The sequence below is a fragment of the Macaca fascicularis genome, chromosome 13, assembly GCF_037993035.2.
Source record: "Macaca fascicularis isolate 582-1 chromosome 13, T2T-MFA8v1.1".
Lineage (NCBI taxonomy): Eukaryota > Metazoa > Chordata > Mammalia > Primates > Cercopithecidae > Macaca > Macaca fascicularis.
Window position 1 is genome coordinate 66,778,688 of NC_088387.1, and position 22,373 is coordinate 66,801,060.

The 22,373-nt window shown below is 40.2% G+C and overlaps 1 protein-coding gene across 6 annotated transcripts in view; it reads left to right on the plus strand.

The window, feature by feature from the left end:
* The window catches only part of RTN4 (reticulon 4), a 154,412-nt gene that overhangs the window by 61,402 nt on the left and 70,637 nt on the right, over positions 1-22,373 (plus strand). For 3 of the 6 annotated variants that reach the window (XM_005575869.4, XM_005575871.4, XM_005575872.4), the window contains exon 1: positions 13,293-13,999. The exons of 1 other annotated variant lie outside the window; for it this stretch is intronic. In XM_005575869.4, the coding sequence (XP_005575926.3) occupies positions 13,444-13,999 (556 nt within the window). In that variant the 5' untranslated portion in view covers positions 13,293-13,443. Of the gene's footprint in view, positions 1-13,292; positions 14,000-14,047; positions 14,164-14,583; positions 14,662-15,044; positions 15,196-22,373 lie in introns of those variants that run through there. 2 more of the 6 variants (XM_065527082.1, XM_065527081.1) reach the window with 2 other exon arrangements.

Below are 22,373 nucleotides of genomic sequence, written 5' to 3' on the forward strand. Positions count from 1 at the left end.
GTGCTAGTCTCACATTAGCTGATGCTTACATTATTACCTTTGGCTATCTCCTAGATATTGCCTAGTCAGGAAAAGACCACTGTCCAATCTCAAAGAACAACCAAGAGCAGAGTGATTTATGACTCATGACAGTCCCGTCCTCCCAAGTCTGGTTTTTAAGGTCTCTGTGTGTATGTTTGGTATATAGTGTTTGGGAATATGTCTGTATGTTTTCTATGGCTGCTATAACAAAGTACCACAAACTGGGTGGTTTAAAGCAACAAATTAATTCTCCCACAGTCCAGGGGTTTGGATGTTCCAAATCAAGGTGTTGGCAGGGCCACACTTGCTTCAAAGCCTCTAGGGAAGGATCCACTCTTGCCTCTTCCAGCTTCTGGCAGCCCCAGGAGTACCTCGGCTTATGGTAGCATCACTTCAGTTTCTGCCTGTCTTAACGTGGCCATCTTCCCTATGCGTCTGTCTTCTCTTCACAGACGGACCCCAGTCAAACTGGGTGAAGGGCCCATCTTAACTCCAGCATAACCTTATCTTAGCTAATGACATCTGCAATTACCCTATTTCCAAATAAGGTCATTCTGAGGTACTGAGGGTTAGGATGTCAACATATCTTTTTAGGGGGACACAATTTAACCTATAACAATACCTAATTACTTACTAAGAGATCCTGTTTAGAAATATTGGTAAATTCATTAAAAAATGTAATCACTGATTCTACTCTGTAATTTGAAATAGAGAAAAGAGACAAATGAAGCAATATACTGTTAAAATATCTGCAGTGACAAAATTTTGCGTATCAACCAGGTCTTTATGGGGACTCTCATTTTTGACTTTAATAAAAGCTCCACAGTCAATATTGTTTATAGTTTTGATATTTGGCTGAGCCACTGACTTTAATCTCATTTTCTTGAATATATTTCCAAATCTATTCAGCTTTCTACATAGTTTTCATATTTCCTTTTAGAAGTGAGAAAAATAAAGTTAGAAAAAAGAAGCTCATCTGAGTTAAACACACTCTGTGACTACCTTCTTTCTCTTTTTCTTACTGAAATGCGTAAAATGAAACTGTCTTCTTTCAAGATGAGGCATAAGAATCGTATTACATTTATAAGGACTTCCAAGTGCTGTAATAAATCTGCCAGCACCATCTTTAATTCAGAGCGTTGTTGCAACTGTCTGGCTGTAAAGTATAACTTTCTGAGCTGCTTATCCCAATTTTTGGTGTTAGTGCTAAAGAGGAATTAAAGGTTAAAAATAAATAAGTTACTTTTTTTCTTTTGAGATGGAGTCTCACTCTGTCGCCCAGGCTGGAGTACACTGCAGTGGTACGATCTTGGCTCACTGCAACCTCCGCTTCCCGGGTTCAAGCAATTCTCCTGTCTCAGCCTCTGGAGGAGCTGAGACTACAGGCATTCGCCACCATGCCCGGCTAATTTTTGTATTTTCAGTAGAGACAGGGGTTTCGCCATGTTGGCCAGGCTCGTCTCAAACTCCTGGCCTCAAGTGATCTGCCAGCCTCAGCCTCCCAAAGTGCTGAGATTATAGGCGTGAGCCATAAATAAGATAACTTGAAAGTAGACGAGAGCTAGGGACTAAGAAGTCATTTAGTTTAATCCCCTGATTTGCAGATGAGGATATGGCGGTCCAGAGGTTACTGATGGTTACTTAGCTAGGGCATAGCAAAACTGGATTTACAGTCTTGCTCCGCTGACTCACATTGTCTTTTCCTCCATATCTTACTCAAAAGTTGTACAAAAGATAAATGGCTAGCACTGAATCACATACTTTAAATGTGTGAATTGTATATGTGAATTATATTTCAATAAAGCTGTTGAGCAAAGATAGATTGATGAAACACAGAGATACAGTAATGAAGGCACAATATGCTTAAGAAACATCTGTTTTACATAATAGTTTCTTTTTAAATTGCACAGTAGTATAGGGTCATTTGAAAACACAACTTGTCCTGATTCTAAGGTTTAAATAACAAATTAGTTTAAATTATATTTTATTTATAGCCTAATCAATTTCATAGAAGTAGAGGGTAACTTAGAGAAGGCAGATTGTTTAAGAAGTAGTCTTAAGGCTGGCCACGGTGACTTATGCCTATAATTCCAGCACTTTGGGAGGCTGAGGCGGGCAGTTCACTGGAAGCCAGGAGTTGGAGAACAGACTGGGCAACATGGTGAAACCCTGTCTCTACTGAAAATACAAAAATTAGCCAGACATGGTGGCGCATGCCTGTAGTCCCAGTTTCCTGGGAGGGTGAGGCAGGAGGATCACTTGAACCCGGGAGGTGGAGGTTGCAGTGAGCCAAGATCTCGCCGCTGCACTCCAGCCTGGGTGACAGAGTGAGACTCCATCTCAAAAATAAAATAAAACCTAAAAAAAGTAGTCTTAAAACATTTTGACACGAAATCTGCCCACATTTATAGTACTAAATTAAAATGTAAACTCTTAAATAATGCTCTGTCATGGAGAATGGAGTACTGTACTATAAGTTCACTTTTTAGAGGATAAATTAGAATAATAAGAAACTTAGTATTTTTCTCTGTTACCTCTTTCCGGATCTTTTATTAGTAATTCATGGACCTCCCAAGTTTATCTTCTTCCTTATCTTTATCATCTATTTTTCATCTTTTTGTCTTAATGTTAGAAAAAATAATCAGCTTTATTGAGGTATAATTTGCATCCAGTAAAGTTCACTCATTTTAAATGTACAGTTCAATGATTTTTGACAGTGTATATAGTCGTATAACCATCATCACAATCAAGATATAGATGATTTCTATCAATCCCAGAAGTTCCCTAGTCCTTCTGCTGTCATTCCCTTCCTCCACCCCATAGCCTTACAGTTTTTCCTGTTAATTTATAATGTAACATAAACAGACTCATATGGTGTGTAGTCTTTTGTGTCTCTCTTCTTTCACTTAACATAATCCTCATGAGTTTCTTCATGTTGTTGTCTATATCAAGTTTGTTCCTTTTTATTGCTGTTTAAAATACCAAAGCTATAATATATTTATCCATTCACCAGTTGATGGACATTTGGGTTGTTTCCAGTTTTCATCTCTCTTGGAAAAATACCTAGGGGTGGAATTACTGAGTCATATGACTGGGGATGTTTAACTTTTTAAGAAACTGCCCAGTGTTTTTCCAAAGTGGTAGTACCATTTTACATTTGCCAAAGCATTATATCTCCGTGCCAAATTTTTATGCTGTTTTCTTCAAGAAATTTTATAATTTTGATTGTTCTATTAAGGCTCATGATCCATTTCGAGTTAATGTTTGAATGTGATGTGAAATAAGGATCAGAGTTCTTGTTCTTTTTTTTTTTTGCATACGTATGTCCAATTGTTTCAGCACTATTTGTTGAAAAGACTGTCCTTTCCCCACTGAAATACCTTGACATCTTTGTTAAAAATTAATTGAGTATATATGTGTGGCTCTATGGGTCTGTTTCTACACCCTCTATTCTGTTCCATTGATCTATTTGTCTATCTTTATGCCAGTACGATATCAACTTAATTATTGTTGCTTTATCATAAGTCTTTATATCAAGTTTAAGTCCCTCTGGCTTCTTTAATTTCTCCTAGCAACGCTTGAAGCTTGCAGTGTGTTGGTCTTGGGCATATTTTATTAAATCAATCCTTCAATATTTCATGTTTTCTTGTGCTGTTGTAAATGTCATTGATTTTTGGGATTTATTTATTTAAATTGACAAAAATTGTGTATATTTGTCATGTATAGCACACTGTTTTGAAATATGTGTACATTGTGAAATGGCTAAATTGAGCTAATTAATGTATATATTACCTCACATACTTATCATTTTTTATGGTTAAAACACTTAAAATCTATTCTCAGCAATTTTCAAGAATATAATACATTGTTATTTACTGTAGCCTCAATGTTGTACAACAGACTTCTTTAACTTATTCCTCCTAACTAAAATTGTGTATCTTTGGGCAATATCATTATTGCTTTTTTAAAAAATTTCAATTTCCACTAGTTTGTTGCTAATATATTTTTTTTGTTCTTTTTTCCCCCTATTTCCTGAGAGATTCTTCAACTTCATGTTCTAACACTACTAATGAAAAAAACCCTGCAATTAATTATTTTTTAGCATGGTAAAATACATATGACACAGTTTATGATTTTAACAATTTTTCAGTGGCATTAAGTATATTCACATTTGCTATACAACCATCACCACCATCCATCTCCCAAAATTTTTCATCATCCCATAGCCACATTTTGGCTATTGGGAATAATGTGGCCAGGCTGGTCTCAAACTCCTGACCGCAGATGATCCACCAGCCTCGGCCTCCCAGAGTGCTAGGATTATAGGTGTGAGTCACCATGTCCAGCCAGTCACTCTAAATATTAATTGTAGTTTCTTTGTTATTTTCTTCTGTTCTCTGTATGTCTCTGTTCCTTCAAGTTTTTTTATTTTTCTATTTGTTTTCATTCAAGATTTTTATTGAATATCTGGTGGTTCTTGTTTTTTGTTTCATGTGTAAGGGTATAGCCTTAAAAATATGTATTGGAAGCTCTGTGGGGAGAAGGAAGAAGGTGAGTGGATATAAACGTAGGGCTGATCAGGCCTTTTTACTGAGGTACTCTACATGCCAATATTTTGAAGAATTTTCTCTGGAGCCACTGTTTTTCACCATTTAAGATTTCTCCCATGTCCTATCTGGTGGAGAATGGGGAATAGGAGATAGCAGGAGTTGGGGGAAACAGGCTTTTTAGGAGCAGGATGGGGACATGGGGACTAAGGGTTCCACTTTTACTGAATCCATTTGTTTTCAATCTTGACACCTCCAAGGACTGGGCCTCTTAGGAGTTCTGTGACACACAATGACTTGCTCCTAGTTGATACCGCCCCTTGAAAGATATTTAGGTTTTAACTTCATCCACTTCGCTAAGTCATTAACTGCTCTTCCATTTGCTTTTTGTCTTCCAAAAATGTGCTGAAATATTTTATCCATTGTTGTTTCCTCTCTTATTCTCTGTCATCGTTGGTTAATGTCTTTTTTTTATTGCTTTACTGACATTTTGATGGGGTTTTGGGACGGACAGGAAATGAATTGATGATACACCATATTTAACTCATTAGATTAAATAGCATTTTATCATTCATAAATGATTAACATTTCCTCTACTACTTGACAGGAAAAAATTCTGCTCAGGACAATAAATAAAACTAATATGAAATGAAAATTCTAGATTACAATCACTTTTTAGTAATAAAAGGTAAAGGAGTTTCAACAAAGACATAGGTAGGGTCATATACTGTAGCATTCTGGTGATGATTGTGTTTCTGGGTTCTCTGAATAAAAGTAGAAAACAAGTGATGTAGGAGCAATATAGATCTATTGATTTTTTAAAATTATATAATTCGTAAATACAAGTAACATATAAGAGAACCACTTATTTAGTTACTGTTGTAATTTAATGGAGCTTGCTTAATCTCTTACTACTTTTCTTTTAGCCATTTCCTTCTCTTTAGGGTCTTCATTAGTGGATGGTTACAGGAGGAGGCAAACGTCCGGTAGGCAATTCTACGGCTTGTTATTGGCTACGAGACTGGAGTCACTAGCTTACTGAAGATTTTCAGGCAATCTGTAGGCTTAAATTATTGGTGCTGTACCTATTACTATTGATTACTTTGTGGTAAAAATGCAGGACACTTACTGGAATACTATTTTGAGTTCTGAGTTTAATATTTAAGGTGGATAGAGAAGACAAACAGGAGCACCTACTTAAAAACTGAAACACTGGACCTATGAAGAAAAGCTAAAAGGAGTTTTTTGTTTTGTTTTGTTTTGCTTGGAAAAATAAAGATTAAGTGGAGATTCAGTTCCATCCAGAGATGTTACGTGTTAATGTTTTCCAGGGCTGCATTCTTGGCTTTTTCTCTCACAAGTAGCAGACAGTACCCAGCAACCTGCTTGGTCACCTTTCCACAGCCCCACCATTTCCCATCAAATCTTGACCCACGAAAGCTAAGAGATTCAGGTACCTTGCTCTGCAGTCTAGACTTCTATCTAAAGTCCAGCCCTGGTTTTCCAGCTGCTCTCTGATTCCTTCTACTTCAATGTTCTGCAGTCAACTCAAGTTCAATGTACCTCAAAACTGAGGTCATTATAGTCTCCCTAGCATTATGCATCCAAACTGTGCTCTCTCCTCAGAGTTCTTTTCTTTGATAATGGCAGCACCAATTTACCTTGTCACCCAAGCTTAAACCTTAGAATCAGCTTTTCTTTCTTCTTTTCCATTAGTCCCTCCATCCTATCAGTCATCAGATTCTATGAATTCACCTTCTTACATGTATTTTAAATTTATCTTTTCCTCCCTATTTCCTATGATATTAGTTTAGGCTCTTATCAACTTTTGCCAGAATTAAAAGCAGTAGTTATGTTTCACTTAAACCACAGTTGTTATAATAAAGCTATAAATAAAGGCAATGGTTACCTGAACTATGATAACTGCATTTTCAGTATTTGGTTTTCTTACTCTAGCACCCAAAATCCATCCTCTGTCACTGTTGTTTTGTAAATTACCAGTCAGGTCATCCCACCACACTGCTTCAAAAGATCTTTAATAACTCTGGGAGACAAATGCTACTACTCTTCAGCATGGCACTTGAGACCTTCAGTGTTCTGTACTTAGCTTATTTTTCTGGTTTTATCTTCAATCACTTTGGACCTTTCTAGCTATAGCAGATGTCTCTCTGTGTCTTGAATCTTTGCCGAAGTTTCATTTCACTCTGCCTCTGTAGACGTTATTCCCTTTTCTTTAAATGCCTATCTTTTTCTATCTTAAAAGATCAAGCGTCAACTTTTATGAGGCCTTATCCCAAATCTTGCTGGAATATGTCTCTCTCTCTCTTTTCCCCCACATGCAAAGGTATGAAGTAGTCCTCCTTATCTTGGGGGATACATTTCAAGACCCCCAGATCCCTGAAATGGTGGCTAGTACTGAACCCTACATATATACTCTGTTTTTTCTTATACATACATATCTATGACAAACTTTCACCTTTTCATTGATTTTATTTTAGAGACAGGGTCTTGCTCTGTCGCCCAGGCTGGAGTGCAGTGGTGTGATCAGGGCTTACTGACGCCTTGACCCCTCTAGGCTCAAGCCATCCTCCCATCTTAGCCTCCCGAGTAGCTGCGACTCCATCGCAGCTATGCAATGCATAACTCCATCACACCCAGCTAATTTTTGTATTTTTTGTAGAAATCAGATTTGCCATGTTGCCCAAGCTGGTCCTGAATTCCTGACCTCAAGTGATTTGCCCACCTCCACCTCTCAAAGTGTGGAATTACAGGTACAAGCCACCACAGCCGGCTCACCTTTTCATGTAAAGGAAGCACTTTATGACTTCTCTTTGGCATATCCAGATTGCCAGCGTCCCTACCCTCACACTTTGGGGCCATTATTACGTAAAATAATGGTTACGTGAATGCAGCACTGTGATACCATGACAGCCAATCTGATCCCAGATATGGCTGCTAAGTGACTCTCTATCACGAGGGGAGGGCAGGGAGCATAGATAGTGTGATCGCTGGACAAAGGGATGATTCACCTCCCTTGAGGGACTGAAGGGGACTGCTTGAGATTTCATCATGCTACTCAGAACAGCACACAATTTAAAACTTATGAATTGTTTATTTCTGGAGTTTTCATTTTAATATTTTTGAACTGCAGCTGGCTGAGGGTAACTAAGACTATGGAAAGTGAAAGCATGGATTCAGTGGAACTACTGTGTGTGTACAGATATATATACACACACGCACATATACACACATATATGTATATATAGATACATAAATCTATATCATATACATATATGTATATACATGTATACATTCTTATGTAAACTAGACTATACATTCTTTGACATTAGGAAATGTGTTTTATCTATTATTTATCACCAGAGCCTAGATGGTCAGTAGGTTTTAGGTGAATCAATGAATGATATTTAAAGACAGTGACCACTTGGTTTCTGTCTGTCTACATTGAAGATGAAATAACAGAACTTATACTTCAACCTTTAGGTATTAAAAATAATAAGTTATATATTAGAATGAGTTGTTAAATTTTGTGGACTCTTGTCTGCATTCTTCATATGAGGACACATTTTTATTTGTCTAAGACCGCATAGGATGTCTTCTGCTTGGTTTTGTACTGCTAGATCAAAATGAACTTTCTTGGATCTGAAATAATTTTTTTGCTAGATTAAAATAAATTTCTCCAGGGAAACAATGCATATTCAAATAGCCTAATTTCTAATAATGCAGAGGACTGAAAACAGTTAAAGGAGAAAGATTTGGTTCAATTTTAATTATGACTTTCACTTGGTTATTATGTGATTTCTTTTTAGGACTTAACATTTTTATTTTAGGTCCAACACTAACTGTCAATGCTTAACTAGCATGACTGAAGAAGTTGATCCTATATTTATATTTCTATTCTTATTACAGAACGGATTTAATATAGGTTAAGATGTTGAATAGAACCATGAACTGTATTTCACAAAATGGTGCATTTCACACAATGGTACATTTCATAAAATCTAACATCCCAGCAAAATGACAGGGACAACAACTTAGCATGCTGTTAATTTTTCACTTAATGGTGCCAAAATGATATTTCAGTCTTTTTTACATAGAAAGGTCAAATGTCATTCAGTGGCGCTCCTGAACACGGGCAAGTCATTTTCAGAGGTGAAAAAGCTGTGGTTGACTGCTCTTGAAATAGGTTTCTCTACAATCCACCTCTCATCTGGAGTTCACATCCTGCTACATGTAGGCAAGAGTATACCCATCCTGCGCCTTTTAACTCTTTTGAGGGGCATACATAATGCAAGTACAATTAACTTGTTCTACAAATACCAGCTTAGGTGTCAATTTAGCATTCTGCAAATAATACTACAGAAATGGAATGGATGATTTCTCCAACTAATAGGTCTCTTACTGAAAACATGCAAGCACATTTGTGTCTGTTTGGCTTAGTGCTGTATTCTTCAAAGTCTTGAGCAGGGCCTGGTGTAGACTGTATACCCAACAAATATTTATCTTATGAAAAAGTATAAAGTGAAAGCACAAAAGGGATGGTTCAGCAAGAGAAGAAAGATGAGAGGTGGATTACAGACATACCAGTTTCAAGAGCAGTCAACCACAGATTTTCACCTACTGAAAATGACTGGCCTGTGTTGAAGAGCACCACTGAATTACATTCAATCTTTCTATTTAAAAGAGACTGAAACATCATTTTGGTACTCTTAAAAATTTCTTTTTAACTATTTAAATTTTTTATTTGTATAAATTTATGGGTACAAGTGTAATTTTGTTGCATGTATTGATTGCATAGTGGTCACCCTTTTAGTGTATCTATCACCTAATAATGTGCATTGTACCAAGAAGGAATTTCTCATCATCCCCTCTCCTTCCCCCGTCTTCTGAGTCTCCACTATCGTTCCAAACTCTATGTCCATATGTACACATTATTTAGCTCTTGCTTATAAGTGAGACCCTGATAATGGAAGGGAGATTGGTCAAGCTGACCTCCCAAAGTTCTCCCAACCCTGAGATTCTATGATTCTACCAGGCTGGCTCTCTTGTAGTGTTCTCAGAGAGAACAGCTACTAACCAGTGGTATGTGAAAACTTTAATCTTCTACTTCTGAAAAGGTATTTTCTTTTCTTCTCTTTTTTTTTGAGATGGAGTTTTGCTCTTGTCACCCAGGCTGGAGTGCAACAGCACGATCTTGGCTCACTGCAACCTCTGCCTCCCAGGTTCAAGCAATTCTCCTGCCTAAGCCTCCCAAGTAGCTGGGGTTACAGGCGTGCACCACCATGCCCTGCTAATTTGGTATTTTTAGTAGAGATGGGGTTTCACCATGTTGGCCAGGCTGGTCTCAAACTCCTGACCTCAAGAGATCTACCCACCTCAGCCACCCAAAGTGCTGGGATTATAGGCATGAGTCACCGTGCCCGGCCGATAAGCTATTTTCAAATATAAATCATTGAACAATTATTTTAAAACTATTATTAATACCTAGAATGTGCATTTTTCCTTTAACTGGTTCAAATGTTCACCAGAATTCTGTTAGTGAGAGTGATATTCACATCTAGTTACAATAACGTATCACTAGCTTTACTTTTAATTGTGGTAGAGCAGCAACAGCCTCCTTTCTTTTTGCTTTATTGATCATTCTATGAACGCTGGGCAAACTCTTTACTCATCTATCTATCAAATACTTATTTTTTTAGAAGTCACTGAGATTCATAAAATTTATTTTTACTCTGCACCAGATAGTGCTTATATTATTGCATCAATATTAACTGTTATTTCCTATTAAAATTGTAAGTCTACTATTTACAATTATTCTTTTGTGAAACTTTGAGTAAAGATATTCCCTTGAGACTATTTTAGTAGTAGTAGGTACAGGGATATATGAATGTACAACTATCATCTAAACAACTTACAAATAACGTAAGTCTTATTTATATTAGACCTATATAAAAGCCCTGTGAAACTTATCACTAAGGATTATCAGAACACTCATAGTGGGAAAAGCATAAGGGGAAGACTGAACTGCTGATAGCTAAACTGTGACAACAGAAAAGGTCGTATCATAAAATATTGTTAGTATATTTTTGTATGTGTATGCAATTGGTTGAAAATCAGGCAAATTTTTGATAATTTTTGATAAATATTTGACAAAGACTTCAAATATGTCTCTTGTAGTCATCACTGTAGAAATTTGTTTTGTTTAAATTCATTTTGGCTTTAACCTCCCGCCCCAAAATTCTACATCAATACATCTCTCTTCCTATTCTTCCCAACCCCTCCAAAAAATAAAACCAAGCTCAAAGCAAGTCACAAACGTTTTGTACAAATAAAGCCAGTTCTCTGTGGAATTGATGTGATAGGTCTTGAATATCTTGTTGATAATTAACCCAATCAAGTAACATTGCCAGGAAATCTTTATTCTTTTCCTTTTTTAAAGGTTCACAGACTTTATTTCTTAGAGCAGTTTTAGGTTTACAGAAAAAGTGAACAGGAAGTGCATAGTTCCATACACTCCCACTCCTGCCCCCTAACCAGTTTCCTCTATTATTATTATTATTTTTTTTTTTTTGAGACGGAGTCTTGCTCTGTCACCCAGGCTGGAGTGCAGTGGCCGGATCTCAGCTCACTGCAAGCTCCGCCTCCCGGGTTTACGCCGTTCTCCTGCCTCAGCCTCCCGAGTAGCTGGGACTACAGGCGCCCGCCACCTCGCCCGGCTAGTTTTTTGTATTTTTTAGTAGAGACGGGGTTTCACCGTGTTAGCCGGGATCGTCTCTCGATGTCCTGACCTCGTGATCCGCCCGTCTCGGCCTCCCAAAGTGCTGGGATTACAGGCTTGAGCCACCGCGCCCGGCCAGTTTCCTCTATTATTAACATATTGCATTGAAGTGGTACATTTATTACAACTGATGAGCTGATATTGACATATCATTAACTAAAGTCAATAGTCTACATTAGGGTTCACTCTTTCTTTTGTATAGTCCTATGGGTTTTGTCAAATGCATAATGTTATGTATCCACCAATACAGGATAATACAGAACAGTTTCACTGCCCCCAAAATCTTCTGTGTTCCACCTATTTAACCCTCCCTCCAACTCCTACTTTTCTTCTTTAATACCCAAATTAAGCCACAGTAATATAAATTAGTTGGAGCTAAGAATTTGCTTAAATAACCAGTGATTCCCCCTGGCAATCAAAATTTCTTAATTATTAATCTAGACTAGCACTGTCCAAAAGAAATATAATGTGAGCCAGTATGTATTTAAAATACTCTAGAAGCTGCTTTAAAAAGAACAAGTAAAATTAATTTAATATTATACTTATCCCAATATATCCAAAATATCAATTTCAACATTAAGTCAATACGAAAGCTGAGATATTTTACATTTGGGGGGTACTAATTCTTGAAATCCAGTGCGCATTTGACACAGCACATCTAATTTCAGCCTAGCTACATACATTCTGAGTGTTCCATCAGTAACCACAAGTAGCCAGTGACTAAGTAGCCAATACCTGTCAGGTACAGCACAGATTTAGACTTTGAGCAACTTGAAAGCTGGTTATCCTTTTCTCTGCAGGGCCTCTAGAGTAGGCATGCAGTGAATATTTTTGAAAGGTAAATCAGAAAGATCCTGATTCTTACATGTTCTGCAATTACTTTCTTTAAACTCTCCAGCCTCAGAAAAAGTGGAATGGGGATCATGCTTATTCCTGCGTATCAAACCAATGAGTATGGGGCTTCCTGACTCCCAGAAGGCCTGAATCATCCGAAATGTTGACTCATGAACCTAAGGTGACTGAAATGTAACGTGAACCAAATTAGCTTTCCAAGGCATCTTTGCATTTCCACTTTCCGGTCTCCCGCTGCCTCTCTCTTTGGGTGACTCACTCTCCTACCATGTAAGAGTCCAGCATCAGGCAGGGCCCCAAACTCGCTTTGGAAGAAGAGCAGACTTTCAAATGGTCGGCCCCAGATCCCCAGTTAATTCAGCACAGCTGTTTTGCCTACCAATTCCAGGGGCTGCGGTTTAGACTGAGTGAGTCTGTCAAAAAAACAAGTTTTTTCTTATTTGAGGGCGGTAGTAGTAGTGATGTGGTTTGGAACATTAAGTGAAAAAATAATATTTTATTTCTAAAATCTTTAAAAATCCTTAGGGCCCACTTCACAGTCCCGTTAATAGCTTTCTCCAGTCGGGTTTCTTCCTTTCCCGGGAGGAAAGTTTCCACTCCCAGTCCCCCAGGATAACGCCCTTCCGGTGGCGCGCCAGGAACCGCGCCGACCCCTCCCAGCTAGCAGCCCGCCCCCTTTCCCAGTGCTCTACGACAGACGGACCCCCAGCTGCCGGCAAGGCCAAGACCCCACCCCAACTCACAGTTACTCAAAGTGGGGGTGGAGCTCCCAGCTCCCAGCACCGCCCATTGAACGCAATCCCCGCCGGTAAGAGAGAGGAAGTGCCGTAATCCCCACCCACTTTCATCTCCTTCCCTCTCCGTTGGCCTGGCTGGACGCCTATCTTCTCTATCCTGTAGCCGATTGGCTCTCTCCCTCCCGCGCCAGTCCCTGCCCTCCCCCGGGTAGGGTGAGTCACGCCAAACTGGGCGGAGAGTCCGCTGGCCTCTCTCCTAGCTCGTCTGGGCGGTGGCGGCGGCAACTGGGGACAGGGCGGGTGGCGCATCACCGGCGCGGAGGCAGGAGGAGCAGTCTCATTGTTCCGGGAGCCGTCACCACAGTAGGTCCCTCGGCTCGCTCGGCCCAGCCCCTCTCAGTCCTCCCCAACCCCCACAACCGCCGGCGGCTCTGAAACGCGGCTCCGGCGGCGGCAGCAGCAGCTGCAGCATCATCTCCACCCGCCAGCCATGGAAGACCTGGACCAGTCGCCTCTGGTCTCGTCCTCGGACAGCCCACCCCGGCCGCAGCCCGCGTTCAAGTACCAGTTCGTGAGGGAGCCCGAGGACGAGGAGGAAGAAGAGGAGGAGGAAGAAGAGGACGAGGACGAAGACCTGGAGGAGCTGGAGGTGCTGGAGAGGAAGCCCGCCGCTGGGCTGTCCGCGGCCCCGGTGCCCACCGCCCCTGCCGCCGGCGCCCCCCTGATGGACTTCGGAAATGACTTCGTACCGCCGGCGCCCCGGGGACCCCTGCCGGCCGCGCCCCCCGCCGCCCCGGAGCGGCAGCCGTCTTGGGACCCGAGCCCGGTGTCGTCGACGGTGCCCGCGCCATCCTCGCTCTCTGCTGCCGCAGTCTCGCCCTCCAAGCTCCTTGAGGACGATGAGCCTCCGGCCCGGCCTCCCCCTCCTCCCCCGGCCAGCGTGAGCCCCCAGGCCGAGCCCGCGTGGACCCCGCCCGCCCCGGCTCCCGCCGCGCCCCCCTCCACCCCGGCCGCGCCCAAGCGCAGGGGCTCCTCGGGCTCCGTGGGTGAGTGCCGCGCCCTCTCGCTTTGCGCCGCCCCTCGCGCCCCTCCCTCTTTTGTGTGCAGCCCGAGATGCTTTGGGCTGGGCCCTCCTCTCCGCCCCGAGGGGGCTTTGTCTGCAGACTTCGGGGCGATGGCGCCCCTCCTGGTTGGAGGCGCGGGGAGAAGGGTGGGGCGGCCCTTGGAGGCCGGGCTTGTTCTCATTGTCCGTCTTCGTTTCGGGGAACACGTGCACCGCACCCGGCTCCCACTTCTACCCTCTGTGGTGCCCAGCGTACCGATTCTCGGAAGTTAGGCACCCACCCGTAGTAGGAGCCGGGTGTATACCCGGGAACCAGGGTTGTGGATTTATTGGGTTGGTTGGGTTCGAAGTAAGGAAGGAAAGGCCTTGGCACCCAGACCTTTTTAGGAGGTGCTTTTGTCTACTCGTCTGGGTTGCTCCTTTGGAAAAGGTGCAGTTGTGCTGCGGGTCCGTTGGCTTGCATTCGGCCCTGGGCTCCCTTCTCACCTCCTGCCTGGCGTGGGTGGCTCCTTTGCGCTTCCCCTCCCCCTCCTGTGCTTGTGGGGAGCTGGCCGAGTGGAAAACGTCCACATTGACCCAACCGCAGTGAAGGGAGAGCGCCTCCAGTGGTGTGGTGCGTGGAGAAACGGGAAGGAGAGAGTTCTGGTGAAGTCCTGCCACCGCCCAGCTCACCGGGGTGTGATGTGGACTGCTCCCCACGAGCTAAACCGAGCCAGGGAGAGAGGATCTGGGCATTGTGTTCCGAGGGGGCGTAGTTCTGCCAGGGTTTCAGCTGCAGGGTCGGAGGAATTGATGTTAGTGTGGACTTGGCCCAGCCTCTTAGTGCATCATAATTGAATCTTAAAGAAAAAAATAAAAGGCAAAATGGTTGACATTCCTAAAGAAGGGCAAACCTGTGGATTCCTTGCCAGGAATTGGCTAATTGAACTCGTGGCAGATTTACCATGAGACATAGAGAAGTGTTTTGAGACAGACATTTTCATATATATTGGTTAGAAATACAGTTTTTCAGAAGTGATATGTTTTAGGTTACAGAATCAAAATACAGTCACGTGCCGCATAACGACCTTTAGGTCAAGGACAGACGCATATGCAACGGTGGCCCCGAAAGGTTATAATGGAGCTGAAAAATTCCTGCCGACTAGCGACGTCTTGATCCTGACCCTGTGTAGGCCTAGGGTAATGTGTTTGTATCTTAAGTTTGTAACAAACGTTAAAAAAAAAAAAAGTAGAAAAAAGCTTATAGAATAAGGATATAAAATTTTTTTCTATAGCTATAAAAGGTGTTTGTGTTTTAAGTTAAACGTTATTACAAAAGAGCCAAAAAGTTTATAAAATAGAAAAGTTACAGTAAGCTAAGGTTAATTTATTGTTGAAGAAATATATCTAAAGATAAATTTAGTGTAGCTTAACTGTAGAGTGTAAGTTGTACAGTAGTGCATGGTAGTGTCCTAGGCTTTCACATTCACTTGCTACTAACATCCAGAGCAGCTTCTAGGCTTGCAAGCTCTATTCATGGCCAATGCCCTGTACACGTGTGCCATCTTTTAATCCTTTGTACAGTGTATTTTAGGTATGTTTAGATAAGCACTACACAAATACCATTGTGTTACAGTTGCCTACAGTAATATTCTGTATAGGTTAGTAGCCTAGGAGCAATTGATTATACCATATAGCCTAGATGTATAGTAGGCTCTACCATCTAGGTTTGTGTAAGTACACTGATGTTTGCACAACGACAGAATTGCCTAACAATACATTTCTCAGATCCTGTTCCCACTGTTCAGTGAGGCATGACTGTATGTATGGTCTGTAAAATAGTTTTCAAGTTCTTTCTTTCACCTAAGTCCCTGATTGTATATTATTATTAGGCATATTGTTTTATTGCCGTTTTCATCTTGGGAAATTATTTTGGAAGGGAAAAAAATCACGTTTGTTAGAGATTGAGAATGCATAATAAATTAGATGCATTCATAAGTACTTGCTACTTCGGGGACGGAAAGCGTGTCCCACTAGCAGTAGGACCTTTAGGTATAAAAGGTCAAGAATCAAGTAGTGTAAACTGCCTGCTTGGAAATCTTCATAGCCTTGTAGGATGTTAGAGGTGGTTCATTTCTTAAAAGAAAATCAGTCTGATTTTTTTTTTCTTAATTCACTTCTCCACAATGGGGAAAAATAAGCCAATTGTGATGCTTTTGAATAATATTTTGATGTTGATATACTCCTCACCCCCATACTACTCAAAACACTAATTGCCATGTTAAAGGTCTTAGAAGATGAGGAGTAACAATCTTTTTCTTTATGAAAAAGACATACTTGAGGGAAACTGAGGCAAGAGAGAAAAATATAAAATAAGTTTTTAAACAGAATTTTTTTCTTTTTTTTTTTTTTTTTGAGATAGTCTCCCTCTTGTTGCCCAGGCTGGAGTGCAGTGACACAATCTCGGCTCACTGCAACCTCCGCCTCCCAGAGTCAAGTGATTCTCCTGCCTCAGCCTCCCGAGTAGCTGGGATTACAGACGCCTGCCACCATGCCCAGCTAATTTTTGTATTTTTAGTAGAGATGGGATTTCAGCATGTTGGCCAGGCTGGTCTTGAACTCCTGACCTCCAGTGATCCGCCGGCCTCAGCCTCCCAAAGTGTTGGGATTACAGGTGTGAGCCACTGTGCCCGGCCACAGGAAGTTTAATGATTGACAAAAGCATACTCATCTTGTGTTGGTATGGGAACAAAGAAAAGAGTTCTGTCTTTGAACATTAGGGATTCAGGGGGTGACAGCACTCTCTTGGAATCTTGTGTGTTGGAATGCTGAGGTTGGAAGGCAAAGGGGAAAGAATATTGCCTGTTCAGAGTTCCCTAATTCCATATTGATGATACCTATTGGGAAACTTTAGTTCTATTAGTAAGTGTAAGAGCATTGTGATTATGGTCGTGGATAGTTAACCATTTTCAATATGTCTGGATTTCTTAATGCATTCAAGAGTTTGTTCATTAATTCAACCGATTATTGATTGCCTACCAAGAGACAGGATCTATTCTGAGCTTTGAGGGTATAGCAATAAGCAAGACACATGTTCTCCCCCTTGGGAGAGTACAGATAATAAGCACATAAATAAAGAACCCAGAATAGCCGTGGTATGAGGAAAATAAACAGGATAATGGCATAGAGAATGATGGAGATTTATGGGGGCTTTTTAAGCCCCCATAAACACTAAGAAAGGCTTAGAAGGTGAGATTTGAGCTGCAGAGAGAAAAAATTTCCAAGCAACTTCAGGCAAACCCCTGAGGCAGAAATGAGCTCTTTGTGTCGGAGAATCTAGTGTAAGACTAGTGAGAAAAACTAGTGGGAGAGTGGAGAGGTGGCCTCACCCACCCAGATCACTGGGGGTCTCTAACAGGCGATGGTAAAAATGTTTAGCATTAAAAAATATATATATATGGTTATTAAATAATTATATTGTGATTTTGGAACTAAGATAAGTTTGGAAGATTCAGGGCTACTGAGGACTGATGTGAGATAAAGGTGAGAAATGGGCAGAGCAGGGTTAGAAGCATAGACTAGCCTACCTGGAAGAGAGGGTTTCTAGATCACTGACAATTGTCTGTTTAACATTGCTGTTTACATTATTTATGAGTAAGCCCTCATTTTCATCTGTTAATAAGTTGTAATTTTACTGTTTGCTGTTGTCAGCGCATCTCCATCGCAATGCAGTAACTGAAGTGAGACTAAAACCTTTCACTTGAGGGCCCTTTTTCATGGAAAAATACTTGGCTTAGTGGTTGGTTAAGTAAGGCTTTGAGGATATGCACAGAAAACTCTGGCTAGAAATTGATTTGAGAGCAGTTGAAACATAATTAAGGGTGACTTCGAGCTGGTCTCTGGACATGTTCTAAACCGAACATTGAGACCGAAAATACGTAGATCTGGATTCTGAAAGATACAGAATGCAAAATTAAGGAATTTGGATTTTATCATTCCACTTTAATCCATGCTCTGCTATCCGGTTGCCCTTGCTTTTGGTAATTTATATTATGAAACCAAAAAGGTTTTTATTAATTGTTGTTTCTAAAGTTGTTATTTTTCACCCCCTCTCAAATTAGAGCTTTAGGCTTTGGGAAGACAGCCATTGAAGGTTATTTGAACTGAGCGAAGGCACCGGGAAAGCGGTGTTAGAAAATTGGTGACAATATTTAAGATAGGTGGGAAGGAAAAACAGATGAATTATTTAGAAAGCTATTACAGTAGTTCTGAGAGAGATGAGTAGGGCCTGAACTAGTTCATTATTTGTTCATTCAGTGAAAATGGAATAGAATAGAAGGGAGGAATATAAGAGTATAAGAAGCATGCTTTCTTTAATTGGCTGTGAATCTGTATAGTTAGGTTACAAAAAGGCTGTATGAAAGACGAATTGATAGGACTTGGAAACCATGAATGTAAAAACAAAGAAAAGAATATTAGTGCTTATTAAATCAGCTTCAGAGACTGCCAAAATTTAATTGCCATGAAAATTTGTGTAAAATTGAATATTGCTCATCAATGTAGATTATGGGTTGGGGCTTAAAAATGACTAGTTTTTAGTATTATAAAGCCATTTATTATATGATCATTTCTATTGGCATAGGAGCAGCATGTATTAGAAATTTTAAGATTTTGTATGACATATGGTTTAAATATTAGGTATCAGTTCTTAATATAAAGTCCAAGTTCCCAGGAAGTAAGCAGATGCTTCTAAAGACAAGAAAGTCATGCCCGTCCATTCCCCACTTTCATTTTTGTCATTCTGAATAATTTCTGGTTAAGCCATTTCTTATTTTTAAAAGTTGGGAATAAGTAGTATCCTCCCTATGGATATGGTGAATTATGTTTCAGATTGGTTCCTCAGCAACTCAGTGTCAAATTTGTGTTTGTGTTTTTTTTTTTTTTTTTTTTTTTTTGTAATTTGCAAACTCTCAAGTCCTTTTTAAAATGAAGTAATGGATATACATGGAACCACTGATAAATAACTACATGGAATAGTGTTTAGAAAACATGCTATTTTAGTGCTATGTTATTGTAAACTTAAAGGATTTGCCGTATTACAAAAACGTTTCTGAAAAGGAGCATGTTACCTAATGTCTACTAATTGGCTTTGTTTTATGTGTAGTTACTTTCTTTTAAAAAATCTGAAAACCAAAAAATGATGGTCTCACTTTTGTCCAGGTGGGTCTCAAACTTGGGGCCTGAAGCGATCCTCCTGCCTGGGCCTCCCAAATGCTGGGATTACAGGCATGAGCAACCATGCCTGGCAAGTGTTTGTTTGTTTGTTTTTGAGACAGAGTCTTACTCTCTCGCTCTGGCTGGAGTGCAGTGGCGTGATTATGGCTCACTATAGCCTTGACCTCCTGGGCGTAAGCAGTCCTCCTACTTCAGCCCCCCAAGTAGCTGGGACTACAGGTGCACACCCCCATGCTGGCTATTTTTAAATTTTTTAAAAAAATTTAGAATGTTTGGCCGGGCGCGGTGGCTCAAGCCTGTAATCCCAGCACTTTGGGAGGCCGAGGCGGGCGGATCACAAGGTCAGGAGATCGAGACCACAGTGAAACCCCGTCTCTACTAAAAATACAAAAAATTAGCCGGGCGCGGTGGCGGGCGCCTGTAGTCCCAGCTACTCAGGAGGCTGAGGCAGGAGAATGGCGGGAACCCGGGAGGCGGAGCTTGCAGTGAGCCGAGATCGCGCCACTGCACTCCAGCCTGGGCAACAGCGTGAGACTCCGTCTCAAAAAAAAAAAAAAAAAAAAAAAAAAAAAAAAAAATTTATTTTATTTTTAAAATGTACATTTATTTATATTTTAGAGACAGGATCTTGCTCTTTCACCTAGGCTGAAGTGTAGTGGTGCAGTCTCGCCTCACTGTAGCCTCATTTTTCTGGGCTCAAGTGATCTTGCCATCTCAACCTCCCAAGTAGCTGGGACCACAGGCACGTAATTTTTGTATTTCTTGTGGAGACAGGGTTTCGCCATGTTGCCCAAGCTGGCCTCAAACTCCTGAGCTCAAGCAGTCCTCTCAAAGTGCTGGGTTTACAGGCGTGAGCCACGACACCCAGCCTAGATTTATTTTTATTTTTATTTTATTTTATTTTACTTTATTTTATTTTATTTTTGAGGTGGAGTCTTGCTCTGTAGCCCAGGCTGGAGTGCAGTAGCACAATCTCGGCTCACCGCAACCTCCACCTCCTAGGTTCAAGCAGTTCTCCTGCCGCAGCCTCCCAAGTAGCTGGGACCACAGGCATGTGCCACCACGCCTGGCTCATTTTTGTGTTCTTAGTAGAGACGGGGTTTCACCATGTTGGCCAGGCTGATCTTGAACTCCTGACCTCAGGTGACCCACCTCCCTCGGCCTCCCAAAGTGCTGGGATTACAGGTGTGAGCCACTGCTCCCAGTTTTATTTTTATTTTTTTAAAGATGGGATCTTACTATGTTGGCCAGGTTGGTCTTGAACTCCTGGGCTCAAGCAATACTCCCGCCTCGACCCCTGAAAGTGTTGAGATTACAGGTGTGAGCCACTGTGCCCTGCCAGTTACTTTCATAATATACCTTCAAGCAACTTATTTGAATAACTGCTGATTCAAAGCCTCAATTTAATGGTTCCTTTTTAAAGTACTTTGCTAGCCCAGGATAAAAGTATCAACTGAATGGCTATTTCTTGGTTCTTCCCTGGAACCCCTAAATAAGTAGAAGTAAATGTTGCAGATATACTATACTTATGGTACATTCTTTGAGACTTTTTGTTCTTGTTTCTAAAGGGATCAGGTTCTTCTGAGGATGATAGCACTAGGGATGGGAACTGTAATGGTAAAACTGTAGTTAGTAGTGTTTGAATGAATGGGACCTTTGTGGATAGCTAGTGCAGTACATAGGTATGCAAAATGATGAGACCCAGTTTTATTGATGCTAAGATTTTCTCAGACTAATGCCATCATCATCCTTTTTAACCCCAAAGGAGGAGTTGATAATTTCATATTTAAGCTATTGATTTTTATGTTTCTTGGAATGATCATTGATATTTAAGCTGCTTTCATCATGTGTTTCCATAACATTCTGTTCTTATCTCTTCATAGTATATATCATTCTATAAAAGGTAATGGTATGGTTACTGATTTCTGTTCTCCACCAGATGGTGTACTGCTTGAGGAAAGGTGCTGTTACCTTTTTCCTTGAGGAAAAGGACTGTATGCATTGTATCTGCATTGCAGTGCCTTAGATGTGATAGGCACTCAGTTTGTTGAATGAGTAAGATGCTGATCTTCATATTCTGTATAGTTCTAGAATTACTATAGTATTTTCTCACGATAAAAATCCCAAATCTTATGAAAGCATTTATTTATTTATATATACAAGTTAAAAATTCCAAATAGTACTACAAGAATATACAGAACAGTAACTCTAGCGGTTACCCAGATTTCCACAAATTGTCTTCTGTAGATCCACCCTCTGTTAGTAGTTTCTTGAGTATCTGTTTAGAGATAATCTGTGGAAAAATATTTATACATGTATATCTTTTTCACTTTATTTTCCACAAAAACAGATGCAGAGGACTCTGGGGATGTACCGTATTTTATTTAATCAGTCCCTTATTGATGGTTATTTAGGTTGATACTTAATTTTTTCTCTTACAAATAATATTTCTGTGAACACCCTTGTATACACTTCTTTGGGAATACATGCCATTATATATGTTGTAGGATAAATATGTGCAAGTAGAATTACTGGTTCAAAGGATATTTGCATTTAAAATGTTGGTAGCTAATGCAAGTGTCATTCAAAGAATTGTTCCAACATATATTCCCACTAACCTGTTAAGGTACCTTTTCCCTTATATCTTTATGAACACAACATATTAGTGAACTAATACATTGTTTAGCAAATTGTTCTTTTAATTTACATTTGAGTCATTTTTCATAGACTTAGGTGTCAGTTTTTTTCTAATCACAGCTTTTGCCTATTCTTTTGGGGTTTTGGTCTCATATGTGTAGATTCACTTAATCTGCATTGTAAGGTAACTAGCCTTTTGTCATATGTCTTGAAAACTTTTTATTGATTTGTTATTTGTATTTTGACCATATGGTATATTTTTCTGTTTAGACATTTTTACGTAGTCAGATTTATCATTTTCTTTTATGACTTTGAGTCATAAAAGTCAAAAAAGTAATTGAGTTTTATGTAATTCTTAGAAAATCCTTCTTGAGGATCATAAAAATTTTCCCCCATGTTTACTCCTAATGAGTACTTTTATACGTTTTATGATTTCATTTTAACATTTAATTATTTGATTTATTTGCAGTTTGTTCTAGAAAGTGAAGTAGTGAAATAATTTTATA